Source organism: Dryas octopetala, chromosome 8 (assembly GCF_963921425.1).
Source record: "Dryas octopetala chromosome 8, drDryOcto1.1, whole genome shotgun sequence".
NCBI lineage: Eukaryota > Viridiplantae > Streptophyta > Magnoliopsida > Rosales > Rosaceae > Dryas > Dryas octopetala.
In genome coordinates, this window is record NC_141373.1 from 13591325 (window position 1) to 13610203 (window position 18879).

Below are 18879 nucleotides of genomic sequence, written 5' to 3' on the forward strand. Positions count from 1 at the left end.
CGCCAGATACCATTCTTCCCACTGACCCAGTGATTCAGGTGCTGAATGGGGGCCATCAACCCCGCACTATGCGTTTGTTGGGTACTGTACAGGGTATTCCAATCAGTATTTTAATTGATTCTGGGGTTAGTCATAATTTTCTGAACCCAGTCATTGCCAAGAAATTGGGTTTTACAGTTCATCTTGATGGGGCTTTGCAAGTTTTGGTGGCTGATGGCGTGCGACTTTCTACCAGAAGTAAGATTTTGAACGTTCCATTTTCTGTTCAAAATTATCAATTCCAGGTCGATTTCTTTGTTTTGGCAGTGGCAGGTTGTGATGTCATTTTAGGTGCTTCTTGGTTGGCTACTCTGGGTGAAATACTCTGGAACTTTGATACATTAACTATGCGTTTCCTTCACCATGGCAACCAGTGCCAATTATTTGGGGTTAATAATGCTACAACTGAAGTGGTTCAAGTGCATTCGATGAGTCGTTCGTTGAAGTGTGAGAAAATGGGTTTTATGGCCCAATTAATGTTAGTTGGTGATGTTTCCACAGCAGCTGTGGGCACTACAGATCCTCTCATTTTGTCTCTGTTACAACAAAATCAGGATGTTTTTGAAGTTCCTTCTTCACTACCCCCGCAACGGTTGCAGGATCATCGCATTCCATTAGTTCCCAATACCTTTCCAATAAATGTTCGCCCCTACAGGTATCCTTATTTTCAGAAAACCGAGATTGAGAAGATTGTGAAAGAGATGCTTGATAGTGGGGCAATCCGACCAAGTTCTAGCCCGTATTCCTCTCCAGTTTTGTTAGTCCGAAAAAAAGATGGAAGTTGGCGAATGTGTGTGGATTATCGTGCTTTGAACGCTGTCACTATCAAGGACCGCTTTCCTATCCCGGTCATTGATGAGCTTATTGATGAGCTTCATGGCGCTGCAGTGTTTTCCAAATTGGATTTGCGGTCGGGATATCACCAAATACGAATGCACGAGCCGGACATTGAGAAAACAGCATTTCGCACTCATGACGGCCATTATGAATTTTTAGTTATGCCATTTGGCTTAACTAATGCTCCATCAACATTTCAGTCACTTATGAATGACGTTTTCAGGCCCCTCTTGCGCCGCTTTGTTTTGGTGTTTTTCGACGACATTTTGGTCTACAGCCGCTCTATGTCTGATCATTTGCACCACCTCTCTGAGGTCTTCTCTCTTTTGCGCCACCATATCTTGAAGGTCAAGCGCAGCAAGTGCATATTTGGTTCTGATTCTGTTGAGTATTTAGGTCATATCATATCTGCCCTTGGAGTGGCAGTGGATCCTTCTAAGATCGAAAGTATTCGTAACTGGCCCAAACCCACCACTCTCAAAGGACTTCGTGGTTTCTTGGGCTTATCAGGCTACTACCGCAAATTTGTGAAAAATTATGGTTTGCTTTCCAGGCCTTTGACTAATATGTTGAAGCGGGGCCAATTTTGTTGGTCATTAGACTCTGAACAATCTTTTGACAAGCTCAAACATGCTCTCACCCATACCCCTGTCTTGGCCCTTCCTGATTTCTCCAAGTCTTTTGCAGTAGAGTGTAACGCTTCAGGCAGTGGAATTGGGGTTGTTCTTACGCAGGATGGGCATCCCATTGCTTACTTAAGCAAGGCATTGTCTGGTAAAAATTTATCTCTCTCGGTATATGATAAGGAAATGATGGCGGTAGTGTTTGCCGTGCAGAAATGGAGACCCTATTTGCTGGGTCAGAAATTCAAAATCATTACAGACCACAAGGCTATCAGTTATTTTTTGAATCAAAGAATTTCCACCCCTCATCAGCAGAAATGGTTACTTAAACTCTTGGGGTACAATTACACAGTGGAGTATCGAGCTGGTCCTCAAAATAAAGTACCAGATGCTCTCTCGCGCCAATCTGAGCTTCTTTCTTTAATGGGTCTCTCCACCCCAATTTTCGATGGCATTCAAGACATTCAACGCCTATGCTCACAGGATGTTGAATGCAGCAAGGTGATGGCTGATTTGCATATGGGTTTACCAACAAAACACGGATTTACTCTGCAAAATGATCTATTGTATTACAAAGGTCGAATATTCGTTCCCCCTTCAGAATGGCGGCAAAAATTATTAGCAGAGTTTCATTCTTCTCCAACTGCATGGCATTCAGGTTTCTTGCGAACTTACAAGCGTCTCACCCGCAACTTCTTGTGGCCTGGTATTAAGAAAGCAGTAAAGACCTTCGTGGCTGAATGCTCTACTTGCCAACAGCAGAACTATGAGGCCATTAATCCTCCTGGGTTATTGAATCCATTACCAATACCTGAGGGCGCATGGATGGATATTTCCTTGGATTTTATAGTCGGGCTCCCTCTCTCAGCTGCAAAAACTGTAATCTTGGTTGTTGTGGATAGGCTCACCAAATATGCGCATTTCATTCCTTTGCACCACCCGTTTACTGCAGCTCAAGTAGCCGATTTGTTTGTCAAGGAAATTTTTCGCCTCCATGGCATGCCTCGGTCAATAGTAAGCGATTGGGATCCGGTTTTTCTTAGCTCCTTCTGGGACTCCTTCTTCAAGCTACAAGGCACCAAACTCTGTAAAAGCTCTGCTTATCATCCGCAGACTGATGGTCAGACAGAGGTTCTTAATCGGACTCTTGAACATTATTTAAGGTGCTTTGCAGGTGAGAAACCATCTGGTTGGGTTAAGTTTCTTCCATGGGCAGAATGGTGGTACAACACCACCTTCCAATCAGCAATCAAAATGACGCCTTTCCAGGCCTTGTACGGGTACGCCCCTCCGACTATCAGTGCTTATCTACCTGGTACCACTAATGTTGCATTGGTTGATTCTGCGCTTCGCAATCGAGACTAGGTTTTAGATCTTCTCAAGACTAATTTACATGTTGCTCAAACTCGCATGAAAGCCAATGCTGATAAGAGGCGTACTGAGAGAACCTTTGAACTTGGGGATTGGGTGTACTTGCGCTTGCAACCATATCAGCAGCAGACTGTCAGTTTGCGTCATTGCCATAAGTTGTCGCCACGCTATTACGGTCCATACCAGGTCCTTGAGAAGATTGGTACAGTTGCTTACAAGCTTGCGTTGCCACCCCAATCCAAAGTGCATCCTGTTTTTCATGTTTCTTTGCTTAAAAAGAAAGTGGGTTCAACTCCTGCCGTTTCTACCATTTTACCTCCACTCTCAGACATAGGCACGACTCAGTGGGTTCCAGAGAAAATTCTGCAACGAGGCCTTGTTAAGCGTCAAAACTTACCTGTTGTTCGTCTACTTATCAAATGGACAGGCCTCCCAGATGATGATGCAACATGGGAAGATGCAGATGACATTCGTGTCCGCTTTCCCCAGTTCTCTTTGGCCTGAGGACATGCCATGTTTCAGGCGGGGGGTAATTGATAGATACCTGGTTATTTGGGCTTTAGGATGGGTCATGGTTATATTAGTATTGGGCTTATGGCAGGGTAATTCAGTAAGATGGCTTCAAAGTATGTGAATTCTAGAAAGGTCTTCCTTGCCAGCTGTCTTGCTCATGTTATTAGTATTGTTAAGCCTTAGTAGTTGCTTTTTTCCTTTTGGGCAAGTTTCTTTTCTTTATATGTATTGCAGTATCACAATTGTAAGGCAGACTTGGATGAAATGATATTTTCTTTTGTGGTGATGACCAGTTAAATCATCTTTTTTCTTCTTTTCTTGCTATTTTTCTTATCTGCTCAACTCAGGGTGCCACCACTATGACTCTGAGTAATCAAGTGCTCCACTTCTCTGATCTCTCTTTTTCTCTCTCACACAAAGGTCAAAGGGAAAGAAGACAGAATATATAATAACATTGCAGGCTTGCAGCATGGAAGGTTGGAAAGTAGCAGAAGACTAGTTGCCAGAGCAAAAGACTAACCCAAATCATAAATCATAGCTGTGCATTAGCTTTTCAGAAAGTTGGAAATAATTATGTAGACTAATCAGATCTGGATCCTCAATTGGGTTTTTATATGCTTGTTTTTACTTTTCTTGTAATCTTAGACATATATTACAGATCCAAGAGTGAATGACTAAAATGTGATGGATTCATAATACTTTTAATTGTATACGGGCAAAAGAATAAAGAAGGAAAAAAGTAATTCCCAAGGGTATTACTACTTGGGGAAAAAGTGGGGCATACAGTTTTTGGAAGATCAGTCAGGCCCAAGGGTTCAAGAAAATAACAATAATCAGTTTGCTTGTTGGGGGCATAATTACATATTCCTTGAATGAACTCAATCTCATCTTAAACTGGCTTGAGTGTAAAAGCAAAGCTGTACTTTGAAATCATCATATAATATAGTTATAAACAATTGTTACGAGAAATCTTACAAAAATTCTTGTCTTATTTTTGAATGGATGACTATTACCTCCTAGTTTTGCTGTATTGAATAGGATTCGACGAACTAAGAATCCAAACCGGTTCTTGCATGCAAATCATATGTGTGAAATGAGATTCAACTCCGGCCTCACTGTATAAGTGATGTAGTTGCCTTCTCCACGTTCCTCCCTGATACTAAAGGTGATACTCCTGTAGTTTGCATCGATGAAAATGAGGAGGAAGCTGGGGCTGAGCTTGCAGCAGTGGATAGAGCACTGGTACCACTGCTTGCCTTCATAACAGACCCTTCGATGGCAGCCCTTGGGGATGGGGGTTTCTGAATCTCTGTAATTCCTTCCAGCATCTGTACAACTTTTCCCATCATTGGCCTATAAGATGGTTGCTCCTGTATGCACCAGAAGGTCACCTGAATTGCTCTCTTCACTTGATCCATATCAACATCTTGGTCAGCCAGCCTTTTATCAAGAATTCCCTTGATATTACCCTTCTCAAATTCCTCAAAAGCCCATATAGAGAACTTTTTTCTATTTGTCTCTTCAGAAACTTCAAAATTCCTTCTCCCACTCACTATCTCTAACAAAACCATACCAAAACTGTAAACATCAGATTTGGAAGTTATTGGAAGATTTGCTAGCCATTCTGGTCCCAAATATCCTCTAGTCCCTCTAACACTCGTCAAGGTTCGGTACCTATGGTCCTTTTGATTAACGAGCTTTGCAAGCCCAAAATCTGACACTTTGGCATTGTAATTCTCATCTAAGAGAATGTTCTCTGGTTTTATATCACAATGCACAATTATTTCTCGGCACTCCTCATGAAGGTATGTGATTCCCCTTGCAGTGCCAAGGGCAATGTTGAAACGATACTCCCAACTCAGCAATTTTCCCGACTGCTCTTCTGTTGCAAAAAGGAAATTATCAAGGGACCCATTTTTCATGAACTCGTATACCAAAAGCCTATGACGCCCCTCAGAGCAAAAACCAACCAGCCTAACCAGATTCAAATGATGGGTGCTACTAATTGTTGCAACCTCCATCCTAAACTGCTTCTCCCCTTGTTCAATCCCCTCAAGTTGCTTCACTGCAATAACAGATCTATTAGCAAGAATGCCCTTATAAACAGCCCCAAATCCACCTTCCCCAAGCTTCTCCTTGAATCCCTTAGTTGAGCGCTGGAGCTCCTTATACAAGAACTGAACTGGTGCACCAGAAGCATACTCAAGAAGTGCATATTGGGCAGCCAATCCACCATATTTGGTACTGTTTCTGCAAAACCACCACCACAAACCACCCTCCAATGCAATCAAACCCAAAAGGGAGGCAATAACCAAAACAGCCACTATCCAAGGATGCAACTTCCAACCCTTTCTCTTGCCAGCACTCTCCAATGAAGGCGACGGATTTGGAATCACCGGTCCACAAACCTTGATATACGAACTGCTGGCCATAGCTGGACTATGATACCCACTCAGATAACCCGGCGTCTTGTAGTAACATAGCCCTGTGCCATCGGACAAGGATGTCGAAGCCTCGCAAGCATTATTTACAAGACAATTTAACCTACACGCTGATATACCCACAAAGAAAATCTGTGACTCCGTCTCAGGCGGGTATGTCAAGAATCGAGTATGTTCCAAATCCAACATAGTCACAGTCTGAGGACAATCCTCAATCTCCATCTTCCTCTTACACCCTTTCCTGTTATCCATGGGATCAACTAGCTCGAAATTGAGAGACAGACATCCACATACCGGATTCGAATCATTATAAGTACAAATTCCCATGTCCCCACAGTACCCGAAAACCTGACACTGGTCAGTAACAGCAGCCCATCTCTCAATTTTACTCCCACTACCTCTAGGAGAGCTATAAATCCTCAAATTCCCATCACTCCCTAGCTTCAAGAACCTCAAAGCATCACCCACTTCAGCATAGTCATTACTATAAGCAACAATAGCCGCAGTAGACAAGCTTGGATCAGAAATAGACAAAATCCCAATAGGCTGCAATCCTATGCTAGGTGAAGTCAAATTGTCATTAATGGAAGAGTTCAACCCTTGATTCCAATACACAATAGTATTGTTCCACAACAATGTAAGATTTCCATTCTTAACAAGCTTAAAGGAGTACAACCCAGATCGCAAAACCTTACCCACAGTGAAGTTCTGCTCCGGCACGATCGAATCGGTCGGGTTGTCGAAGCTGGACCAGACGGGAACGGTGCCGTTCAGGAGCACCAAGTTGCCCGATTCGTCGAGTTGGGCGGAGGAGACGCCGCGGTTAGCGGTGTTGGAGTCCCAGAGAGTGGCGCCGGAGCCGTTGACGAGGCGGAGGGTGCCGGAGGAGAGGAAGTGGAGGGCGCCGCCGGTGTCAACGGCGGCGGCGGAGCCAGCGGACCAGACGGGGACGCCGCCGGAGTAGGAGATGGCGGCGATGAAGGAGGGAGGGGAAGTGGGTGGGTCGGTGGGGATGAAGCCGAGAGAGAAGGTGGAGTTTGGGGAGGTCCAGGTCTGGTTTGGGTTGGAAGCGGAGAGAGAAGAGCCTGGTGAGATGGTTGTGGCCGCCGATGAAATGGTTATGGTGGTGGTGGAGAAGATGAAGAAGAAGAGAGAGGAGAGAGAGAGGAGGAGAGTTGGGATTTGGGTTCTCATTTTTTGGGTGAGAAGTGGAGTACAGAGAAGAAGTGAAGAAGGAAGATATGGTGGGTTTCAAAAGTTTTAAGGAGGAAGGAAGGACGAAAGACGGGTGAGCGAGGGAAGACGTTTGACAAATAAAAAACAAGGGAGGGAAGACTTTGACTCAGAATTCAGAAATGGGAGGTTGCTTTTGGTCCTCTTGGGAGTGGACCCAAATTACATTTTCGATCAATCCCTTTAGTTTAGGCGGATTTTTATTTTAAGTTTTTATAGCCTAAAAAGTAGGGATTAATTAGGCCTCACCAAAAAGCCCAAGGCCCGAAGCCCGATTTGGCCCGAAATTTGGACCGGTCCGGCTCGGCCCGAAAGTCTTTTGGGTTTGGTTTGGGCCATTCCCTTGAAGCTCATGGGCCGTCTGAAGCCCGGTCCGTTTAGGCCCGCCCAAAGTCCAATTTGAGAATCATAACATATTTAATAAGTTTTTCGTTTGTTTACTCTAATAAATTATTAATATGTTTATTAAGTTATTATATAATATTATAATGTTAGTAAATAGTAATAGTGTAAACTATGTAATACCATAAATAATAAAGTAATTAACTTTTAAAATTATATACAACATTACAACTATAATAAAACATAAATGTATATGTGTATATACAACTATAATTAAAGAGCTCATGAGCTGCCATCGTCGCTGCCAAAAAGAGCTCGCAAAACCCAGAAGATCACCAACCCGATCGTACCCGATCTGACTCGACTCGTGCAGCTCAGTTGCGCTACCCCAGAGTTTCTCTGCCACCAGTCAATCTCATCGTAGAGCGCCACCTTAGAGAAGTCCCTACGCCGACCAGCTCGCAGCCAAGAGCCCAGCTACGTGAGCCCAGAGCCAGGCCTACGCCGAGCTCCCCTGCGTCGGAGCTTTCTCCGTTGCTTAGCCCGACCAGCCTGAGCACCAGAGTCCTTCCGCACGAACTGCCATGGTCGATGCACCTTACATATTTGTCAGGCAAGGGGGTGGGGCCGGGAATGCGTTGGGTAAGGGTGGAGGTGGTCGGAAAAGGCATGGGGCTGGGAAGGGGTTTTTTGGTTTTGTTTTAATTTTTTTACTTGTTTTGTTTTTATTTTATAATTTCTTATGAGAAAATTACATATTTGTCCCTCAAATTAACAGCATCCATTCAAAATAGACGGAATGGACCAAAACCAAACAAGTTAGATAATAAGTGAACCAAAACCGAACTTAAAAAAAAATCATGGACCAAAACTGAACTAGCTATGAAGTAAGTGGACAAAATCTGTAATTTCCTCTTTTAAAAACAAGTATATATTTGCTGAATTTGGTTGAGATTTGATAGAGTAAAAGGCGGGACAAATTTGAAAAAACAAATCTTGACCCTTATTGAACAATTAGTAGACCAAAACAGAACTTAAAAAAGATCGTAGATCAAAATTGAATTAGGTATAAAATAAATGGACCAAATCTATAAACTGTAATTTCCTCAAAAAAATATATCACAAATATCTTTAAAATTTGTTATAGAGTTTTGAGTAGTTTTCTTTTAAAAAAGTTTAGCAAATGTAAGTAAAAACCCCATTCCATAATGATTTTAAAAACTTGTGTTTTAAACCTGATTCAACCCGGTCCAATTTTAAGTTCAACATTGAAATACTCATGTAATTGTTGGTTAGTTAAACTGTGTATTTTTTTTTTTAATAAAAAAACCCTTATTTTATTATAAGTTTGGGTATATAACTAAAGGTGTAACTAATTAACAGTTACATAAAGCGTTTGAATGCTCATTGCAAATTTTCAAATGCATGCAAGGAGTGTTCGAACACCCAACATAAAATGCATCCAAATACTCAACTTCGTCTAATGTAAATTATGTAATATAGAGAAGGCTAACCTTATCACATGTGGAAGGTACGAGTATTAAAATTTTTGGTCATTATAGTTTGATCCTATTTTCAAATAAATTCCTCTCATGCTTAGCTGCGTAAGCACTACGAATTTGACGCAGTGGTTAGAATTAGAATATGAGCCAAAGATTCAAATCCTCATTATGAAATTGCGCACAAGAGAAGGCTAGTAGAATTAGAATATGAAATTGACGCACTAGAATTAGAATATGAGCCAAAGATTCAAATCCTCATAATCAAATTTCAAAAAGATAAATAATGACCGAGTTGAACCTTTAATTGCAATATATGATTATAGCTTGGGTTAATTTCAGCGGCGGTCCTTTAACAATTTCACAAGTAATACTTTAGTCTTTCAACTATTTTTTTTATTTCTAGGATCCTCAAACTATGCCACAAGTAACACTTTAATCAATTCCGTAAAAGGGTTAAATATTCTGTCAATATATAAAGGATTCTAGGTTTTTTTATAATTGTTTTTAAATACTACTTTTTAAAGTTTGATATTTTTTTTTTAATGTTTTTATCCATGTAAATATTTATTTATAAGACTCACAATTGCCACATCAGCAATTTAAACGAAATACTAATAAAAGTTACAGAAATGGACCAAAGTGAGATAGATGGAAAAGTTTGAGGACCTAGAAATTAAAAAAATTAATTGAAGAACCAAAGTATCACTCTTAGAATAGTTAAGAGACCACTGTTGGAAAAAAAACCTTTATATATTGACGAAATATTTAATGATTTTTACCAAATGGACCAAAGTGTCACTCATAGAAAAATTTGAGGACCCTAAAAATTAAAACAATAATTGGAGGACCAAAGTGTCACTCATAGAATAGTTGAGGGACCACTGCTGTAATTAACTCTTATAACTTTTATAACTGCAGATGCTTAAATGAAAATATGATCAAATTATAGGGACACGAATGTAATTTAACCAAATAAGAATTGTAAGAATGGGTCGTTCATGGCCTTGACCGAATTCTGAATGGACTTTGTATATGCACAGGATTGGACCTACATTCCATTTTCTAACAGTATCTAACGTTTCTCGAACATTTCTCTCTTTATTGCAATTTGCAAACAAGTCTCTGGCTGCTATTTTCCTCCTTAAATTTCCATTGAAAAATTTATATTGACTTCGAGAATATCTGATTTTTATGTATTCAAAACAATCGATCACATTTGGAGGTGCGTATCAGATGGGTTTTTATGCAAGGAAACCCATATTCGAATGTACTTAATTGTTAAAAGATTGGTTTATTTGACAGTGTTTTTACAAGATTTAAAAATGTTTTCAAATAGTCAAAAACGCTTTTTCTTATGTTTGGTAAAAAAAATAAAAAGCGCTTTTGAATTTTAAAAGTATTTGAAAGCACTTTTGGGTGAAGCACCTACCAAGTCTTTCTTTAGGAAGCGCTTCCAAGTATATTAATAAGAAGCACTTAAATTTTTTTCAAAAAAACCTATAAATTTCTAACAAAAGCGCTTTTAGTAAAAATGCTACTAAGAAGAAATGCTTCCTACAAGCACCCCCAAACAAGCCAGTCATAGGATTATTAATTAGGCATTAGTAATTTGGACAAACTAGCATGTTAATTTTAATACGTGTTCAATTTATACTTGTGTCGTGTTAATGACATGTCTATGTCGTGGCTTAAACGAGTTGTGGCCACGAGCTTTTTTTTTTTTTTTTCCTCCTTCCTTCAAATTTATCGGGTAAGAAACTTAGTTTATGTTTTTTTTTCTTTTTTCTTTTTTACAATTAAATATTAACATTTTTTTGTTGAAATATTGAATTTTTTGGTTAAAAAGTTTTTTAGAAATGAAAAATATATTAAACAAGTCATATGCTTAGTTCGAACACATTTCGTACTCGTGCATGTATAGTGCTTGGCCCATATTGTGGTCGTGTCATACCGTGCTTGATGGGCTTGTTTAACCCCTCTCAAAAGTTAGAGAACAATCAAAGTTTTCTTGTTGGTGTTGATTGAAGACAAAATGGAATATTATATATATATGTATATTTCCAAGAAAACTGTAGAAGACATGATGGTCGCCCACTTCAACCAAGAGGTATACATTGAAAGATGACTTCCTCAATTATTTTCTTGGTGGGCTTACACTCCATCATCATCATTTGTCAGTTGAAAAGTAATACTATAAGAGGATGAGGAAATAAATTGGTGAAACCCACGGCCCCGTAGCAACATCTGCTCGACCAAGGCCTCACGGCTGAGCATGCTTTAATATCTCTTGGCTGGACATATTTGCAACTTAAGAGTGACTCATCATCCGTATCCAATTCTTCATTCTACAACTATTCACCTCTCAAAGTGACTCAACTACAACTGTCCACCTATTCCCAAAAGCAAATTATTATCAGTCACACACATGGCAACAAAAGCTTGGGACACAGAAAAATGCTGAATATATATAAAAAGAAAGCTAGAGGCAAATTGAAAGAACAACAATCAACCCCTAACACAACCAAAAAAAAAAAAAAAAACTCACAAAAATGTGAAATTCCTAGCAACCTTTTTGCCCTCAAATCAGCCCAGCTGTATTTATTTCTCAAAACTCTCTTTGTTTTCAATTATGATGAAGCTTTCTTTGTATTTCTTTTATATTTTCGTCAAGTTCCAAGTCCTTTAACTATTTTATCTATGTATTTATTTTGATGCTCTACTAAGATTGAGACTTTCTCTTAGTGCCAATTTTAAATTAATGTCATCGTTCATTTCTTTTCAATCAAGTCTTGTTGTCTTTTTATTTATCTTTGGTTGTTCATTCTCGAAATCCTAGGCTATCTAGGTAAAAAAAGAACTTAGATTTTTTCCGTTCTTTTTCTATCGCACAATCGTTTATAGAAATTAGATATTTAATATGGCGCATTAAGGTCGGAAATGCCGCTGTCACCTACGACGAAGCGTGTTGTGGTTGATCTCGGGCCTCCACGTGGGCGAGGCAATTTTTAGGCCATAACAGGGCCTAAAAGGTTTGTTCAAATCCATCCCTTTTATTTGAATTGTGATAGTGTTGGCTCGATTCATTTCATACTTGTGTTGAGCCTTACGGCCCTTACCTATTTTAACCGTATCATGCTCGTGTAAGTCCATGAGATGAGCCCAAATAGTAAGAATGGGTAGAATAATGGGTTATGAGTAAGGTAAGTCTAGTGTTCAATTCATTCCAATGTAAGAAAAAAAAAATTAAATGACCATTTCCATCTAATACATGAATTTCGGTATGCATGAACGTGTGTGATAAATATATGTAATCGGTAAAACATACTAGTTTTAACTTTCAAACTAGAACAGCCAACAAATATGGGAACGGGGATTGCCTGCTGCCTAATTAAAGTTGAGCGAGTTGTTTGACATTAATTGGATAAACATCAAATTCGACATAAGTGGAAGCATAGGCCTTGCTTGCTATTTGAACATTTACAGCTTCTGTTGGATGCAACCCATCATAAAACACATGAGTCGTCCTGTTTTCACATGCCTTCCCACCTCTGTCGCATGATACTCCATTTCCACCTGCATATTAATATATAAAGGATGATGATGAAGTATTATTTTTTGTACAATTTCAACTGATTATTTTATATTTTTTCTTTTTTAAAAAATAAAAAATTTAGAAAATGAACCTATTTTAGTTTTCATTAAAGACTTTTATCTATTTTTTAAAAATTTTAAAAAATGAGAAGTGCTCGAACCTCCTTCGAGTAGTAAAATCAAATTTTTAAAAATTTAAAAAAGAGGTTAAAAATCTTTAATTGACTTTATTTTGGATTAGTTTTCCAAAATTTTCAATAAATATAAAATTCACTTATATTTATCTCACAGATGATAAGTTTCAATTTTATTAGAAAAATGGTATACAAAATGATACAACAATCAGGTAACCTATATAATGTCGATGCATATGGTACCTGATATGATTAAAAAGAGGAAATTACAGATTTAGTCCAGTTATTTTATACCTAGTTCAATTTTGGTCCACAATCTTTTTTAAGTTCTGTTTTGGTCCACTAATTGTTTCACTTGTTCAATAAAGGTCCAGATTTGTTTTCTCAAATTTGGCCTGCTTTTTACCCTATCAAATCTCATCCAAATTCAGCAAATATATACTTGTTTTAAAGCTATGCATTTCTTCTTTACAACCATATAAAGATCATTCAAATTGGAGTTCTAAAACTCAAGATAATTGACCCTAAAGTAGGGTACCCAAAACTGCCAATTTTTCAAATTTCACCAAATCTCAATTATCTTAGATTATAATACTCCAAATTTGTTTTTATGACTAAGAAATGATGAAATATAACTTATACTTCAATTATAATTGAAGAAAACACAACCCAAAAGATTTAAAGTCACAAATCTGGACCTTTATTGAACAAATGAAACAATTAGTGAACCAAAACAGAACTTAAAAAAAGATCGTGGACCAAAATTGAACTAGGTATAAAATAAGTGGACCAAATCTGTAATTTCCTCTGATTAAAAATAACAAAGCTCGATCAGTGAATTAATTCACTAAAACAGCATTTTTTTTCACCCCTAAATGAAAGATAAAGATCGACGAACCTTGAATCAGAGAAACCACTTCGCAACATGGGTTGGTCGTGTCTTCAAAGCCTGAAATAAAGGCAACAAACATAGGCCCATAATTGAAAAAAAGAAGAATACATTTACTTTATTAATTTTCTGATGATTCCCAAATTATACATGTACACTGAGTCACTGAGTCACTGACTCACGGAATGTTAGGAATTATAATAGACAGAATTAATTAACTATCTAGGTGGATATGTAGCATGAATACACAATATTCCTTGTGTAACCCAACCATTTTTTAATTAATGAAAATTATACACAATATTCCTTAATGCTTTATTGGAAACACAAATAGACATTTTAATAATAATTAAATGTGTTTGGCTAAGGAATTAACTAGAGGACTGAAGATTAATTAATTAATATTACCTGTGGAAGCAGGATTCTGGACGATGGCAGTGACAATGTTATATGTGTTGATCAAAACAAAATTAAAGTCAGGCATTTGTATTTTGAGATTATCCAGCATTGTCTTCAATTGGGTGTTGTAGAGCTCAGCTGCTTTGTTCAGAGCTTGAGGGGTGCCAAAGTAAATACTCTTGTTAACTACAGGACTGCAACCTAGTGGATATACTGACGTTAGCACAAATTTCCGACCTCCCAAGCTGTACAATTTCTGCAACAACAAATCGAATTAATAAGATTTATTTAGATCTCTTTTTTCATTTCTATTCATTATATGAAACCAATATTTAACTAGCAATTGGTGGAAAAGTCCAAGATATTATAATATATTGTGTTGTAAGGCTTAAAATTCTTGATGTAGGATATTGTATTCTAAATGAATCTCTTATGTTTGGCAAGACTTAAGTCAAACACGTGAACAACTTATACTAAATAATTGTCGTGGAGCACATGTGGCCTAATGCGTGTACCTAGCTAATAACACATGACCGGATTTCCGGCCCTATTTATTGTAGAATTAAAAGTATTTAATTCATAATTAATTGATAATGAGTGAAGAGGTAATCCGGCCCTATTTATTGTAGAATTAAAGGCATTTATTTCATAATCGATTGACAATGAGTGAAGAGGTTATATATGGCAATGCAAAGCCTAAGCTTCCCACTATGAAATTCAATACTCTTTTTTTTGGCCAGGATGAAATTCAATACTCTCAATAAGCAAATTGTACCTGAAGTTTCTGAGATAGAGAGGTTATGAGATTGGCAGTGAAGGTTTCAATACTAAATCGGAGGTAAGATTTCCTCAGGAAATAGTTGAACATGTAATCATTCCCACCAATTCCCACAACAAACAAGTAGCTTGAAAGTGATTGAGAGGCATTGCAACCCAACTGAGCTTCTAACTCTGGCAATGCAGCCTCCTCAAAATCCAAGATTTGTTGACTCAAACTCACCACGTTTCCCTGAAAAATATGCATGCCTTTTAAAGTAAGTTTAGCTCTAGAGTAATTAGCTTAATTATGATTGAGTATGATACATTACCTAACCACCTTAATTGTTTTTAATAGAAGAAATAAAAATTTAAATTTTATAGGAAATTTGGGGTCCACTGAGTAACATTTTTTGGTTTCAGATTTTCATTTTTTTGGAGATAGAAGAAAAAAATGATGGAGAATTAAAGATGAGAGAAATTAAACGAAAAAAAAAAAAGTTGATATTGTTTTTATTTTCATTTTATGTGTGGTTTCATATACAGTTTCTGTTATTCCCATTATATGTACTTAATTTCTTTCCTCAGTGTCCTCTTATTTTCCTCTCATTTTTCCTTCTTGATATTTGATTAGAATAAAAGCCAAACACTAAAAATAAAAGTGGTACTTCCTTTAGAAAAATAAATAAATACAAATGGTACTAAGCTCTCCCTTATTTAAATTTCCTTTTTTTTTAATTAATAATTATCGTTTATAAATTTGAGCTCATGATCTCCTCCCACAAATGAAACATTGTAAGTAATTCACTAAACCAAATCCACATTGATAAGTTTCTTTAGTTTAGAAAATGAAAATAAACCTTTTTTTTACATATGAGAGATAATATATATACTTTGTATGAAACTAAAAGGGATTATTTTGTGATACAGCTGAATGCTACAGCTCACCATCCATGATGCTTCCACAGAACCATAGGCCCATAGGCTTCTTGTGAAATACGCTTGAAAATATTTGCCGATAGTTGTGATTTGTGAATATATCACAAGTTACATATGATTTTAGGTCTTTTTTCATATATGAAGATAAATTGGTTGGGGTAGCTAGGGAGGGTTGTAGCTAATTATGTACCAACATACCTGCAGGATCTTTTTCTTTTCTTTCCTTTCAAATCAATATTATTAGATCTTACTAGAAAAATAAATAAATATTATTAATGTCCCGTTTGGTATCATTTTCATTCTTAAATTAATGTTGATTTTGATTTTTAAATGAAAATATCGCACGAAAAAAGACAGATGAAAAAATCGTGGAAGAAAATAATATGTGAGGGAAGAAGAAGAAAATGCATGTACGTGGAATGATTAATATATAAAATAAAAACTCAAAACAATTTTAAATAGTATTTTCTTTTTCATTTTTTGTTTTATGTCTTCTCCTTTGTATTTCTTCTTTACACTTTTGTATCTCATGATTTTCCTCCTTCCTCCTTCCTCCTTCATTTCTATTTTTCTCCCATATACTTTCTCTCTACTTAACTAAATTAAGCCTAAAAACACAAATATTATCAAACGGAAGACCATATAGTTTTTTCTAAAAATAATAAAAAAGAAAAAAATAGAAAGTTCACTCATAAGGATAAAGGATGAAGAAAATGTCATGATGATGATTAACATATATTGTTTTTCTTTTGTTGCGAAGAAAATTTTGAATTTGAGACTTTTCTAATATTGAAATAAATTGTTAAACACACGTACCGCAACTGAGCCGGTATCATCTAATATACCAGAGGAGCCAGAGGCATGATTGACACCAACAACAATTTTGCTTCCCTTAGTTGAGGGGTCTTTAAAAGGTGGAATGAATGAAGGAAGCCCAAGTTGTTCACCAAGAAGGTCAATAACATTTCTACCATTTGTGAATCTCCCAGAGGGCCCGTTTGGGAAGTCCATTCCATACGGCAAATAATCGGCTTTGGCCCTGCATTCCAAGAAGTTATTGTTGCCATTGTCCACCAGAGAGCTCCCAAACACAAACATGCCCTTAATCCCATCACCTCCATCTTCTCTGAACCTACAACTACTGGCGATGCATGAAGAAAAGTAGAGAGTGACATATAAACAACAGACAATTAGTTTTGATGGGTTTTTGTTTGTTGTGATTGTTTTTGTTGAAGGCGAGGAGAGATGGAGGGGTGGGATGTATGACATATTTGAAGGATCAAATTTGATCACAGATCGAACTGAAGGATTTCATAAAAATGAAAAGAAAAGTGAAATTGAGAGCTCTATTGGTTATTCACACAAATGAAGTCTTGCTTACAGAGATGCAGAAACACTGCAACTTATATAGATCTCTCACATGCTAACCAACTAACCGCTTCTAACAATACGAAAACAGAAAACTAAAGTGTAAGCCATCTTGACCAGATATGTGGCTGCATCCTATAGAAATATTTGGAGACAAAGCAATTCGACCACTATAAAAGGAAGCTCACAAGACAATTTCTATAATCTCTCTCCATGCCAACACACACAACCCCTTCAAAAAAGGACAAATGAATTCAACTCAGCAGCTTTTTTGCTCTCAAAAGCTCTCAATATTTTGGTTTTCATTTAAAGCTCTCTTTGTATTAATTTCCTTATATTTTCGCCAAGTTCCTAACCCTTTTAATATTTTCTTCATAGTTTTCATATGTGTTTCCTTTGTTGGCTCATTAATATTGAGTTTTCTCTCAATATTAATTCAAATTAATGTCATTCTTCATTAGTTTTCAATCAAACTTTGTTGCTATTTTATTTATTAAGAAAATTATTAATTGCAATAGTCCTCGAACTTTACATCAAGTATCAGTTTGGTCCACAAACTTGTTTTTTGAATTATAAAGTCCATGAACCTTCACTATGTATCACGTTAGTCCATTTCGTCAATTTCAACTATATTTTTTCGACATTTTTAGTCACATATATCACATTGGAGAAAAGAAGATGGGATAAGTTATCATTGTGAAGTGGCTCACATGCTTGACATGTGACTACAATTGACGGAATGTATTTAAGTGATACATGTGTGAAAGTTCGCGGACTATAGAATTCAAAAAACAAGTTCGTGGACCAGAGTGATACTAAGGATAGAGTTCGAGGACCATTGTTGTCATTTGCTCTGTATTTATTTTTCTTGGTTTTTAATGTTTAAAGTCCTAGTCAATCCTAGGCAAGAAAAAAACCTAAATATGTTTTCCTTTCATTTTCCTATCGCATATCACTAGTGGAGCCTCGGTTATCTTCAGCACAGACTCGCAGCTGAAGCTTTACTTTACGACCCTTCCCCATGGTTCAAATACTCAAATGGGAATGAAAAAAGTGACCAGGTATTTATAACCCCAGAATCCCTTTGCTTTCGGATATAAAATACCAAAATAATTTAGAGAATATTTTTCACAGGAAAATAGTAGACATGCTAACACTCATGCATAAAAATTTTCAAAGCAATTGGAGTTGTAAAAATAGAGTTTTCGAAAAGCTAAAGTTCACATTAGAAAACTATTTTTCTGAAGAATACTATTCATATGGTCAAAAATTTCACATTGTGCATACTGAACCAAATTGAATAAAACCAATTAGAAAAGTTTTGAAATCACATTTAAAAGTTACTATAACAATTTCAAATCAAAATTCCAAGTGTATCAAAATTCGTGCATAAAAATCTAACACTTTTACATTGAGAATTACGTAGAAAACTGCAGATTTTGGTGCAACTTGCAAAAATCATTATAAATCTATAACCGGTTGGATTCAAGTAATTCTTGGCTCAAAAGAAAGGTATGAATGTCTAGTTTTATGCCCTAAAAAAGTATGATCAAATTCCTCATAAAATGGTTCATAAATCGAAAATAAGACAACAAGGTTAGGGTATCGAAAATATGCCAAACAAGAATCAAAACATGACTTTCTTTGGATTTTCTTGGAATGCATATAACCTTAACCATCAACCATCATTATAAACCTAGAACTAATGCATAAGAACTTAGAGGATAAGTTTTCTTGAGGTTACTTACCAATTTCTCTTGAAGGCAGCATGGTGCACCTTATTTCCTCTTCTAAGTCTCCCTATATCACTACAACAAATATGGCCAAAGGCCTCTATTTTTTGAACCTAAAGATGAGAGGGTGGCAATTGACTATTGGGGTAGCCACTAATACTTATTATTA

General features: G+C 37.0%; 3 protein-coding genes across 3 annotated transcripts; 1 reads left to right on the top strand and 2 right to left on the bottom strand.

Moving 5' to 3' along the window:
- The first annotated feature begins 2909 nt into the window (after positions 1 to 2909).
- LOC147277411 (uncharacterized) lies at positions 2910 to 3374 on the top strand. Its single transcript, XM_086255634.1, has one exon. The coding sequence runs from the start codon at positions 2910 to 2912 to the stop codon at positions 3372 to 3374; it is 465 nt and encodes a 154-aa protein (XP_086111760.1).
- Positions 3375 to 4111: 737 nt separating this feature from the next.
- Positions 4112 to 7098, bottom strand: LOC147277412 (lectin protein kinase family protein). Its single transcript, XM_086255170.1, has one exon. The coding sequence runs from the start codon at positions 7016 to 7018 to the stop codon at positions 4496 to 4498; it is 2523 nt and encodes an 840-aa protein (XP_086111296.1). The 5' UTR covers positions 7019 to 7098; the 3' UTR covers positions 4112 to 4495.
- Positions 7099 to 12220: 5122 nt separating this feature from the next.
- LOC147277413 (GDSL esterase/lipase At1g29670-like) lies at positions 12221 to 17177 on the bottom strand. The gene is made up of 5 exons (XM_086254971.1): positions 16426 to 17177; positions 14690 to 14923; positions 13924 to 14170; positions 13525 to 13575; positions 12221 to 12474 (listed from the first exon to the last, which is right to left on the bottom strand). The coding sequence occupies exons 1-5, from the start codon at positions 16876 to 16878 to the stop codon at positions 12290 to 12292; spliced, it is 1170 nt and encodes a 389-aa protein (XP_086111097.1). The 5' UTR covers positions 16879 to 17177; the 3' UTR covers positions 12221 to 12289.
- Positions 17178 to 18879: the final 1702 nt, after the last annotated feature.

Bases quoted from the DNA above. Each gene is read 5' to 3' on its own strand.
- LOC147277412 (XM_086255170.1), bottom strand. From the start codon at position 7,018: ATGAGAACCCAAATCCCAACTCTCCTCCTCTCTCTCTCCTCTCTCTTC.
- LOC147277413 (XM_086254971.1), bottom strand. From the start codon at position 16,878: ATGTCATACATCCCACCCCTCCATCTCTCCTCGCCTTCAACAAAAACA. The intron at 14,924-16,425 runs GTACGTGTGTTT...CATATTTTTCAG, and splicing joins ATGATACCGGCTCAGTTGCG to GGAAACGTGGTGAGTTTGAG. The intron at 13,576-13,923 runs GTAATATTAATT...CCTTTATTTCAG, and splicing joins CCAGAATCCTGCTTCCACAG to GCTTTGAAGACACGACCAAC.
- LOC147277411 (XM_086255634.1), top strand. From the start codon at position 2,910: ATGAAAGCCAATGCTGATAAGAGGCGTACTGAGAGAACCTTTGAACTT.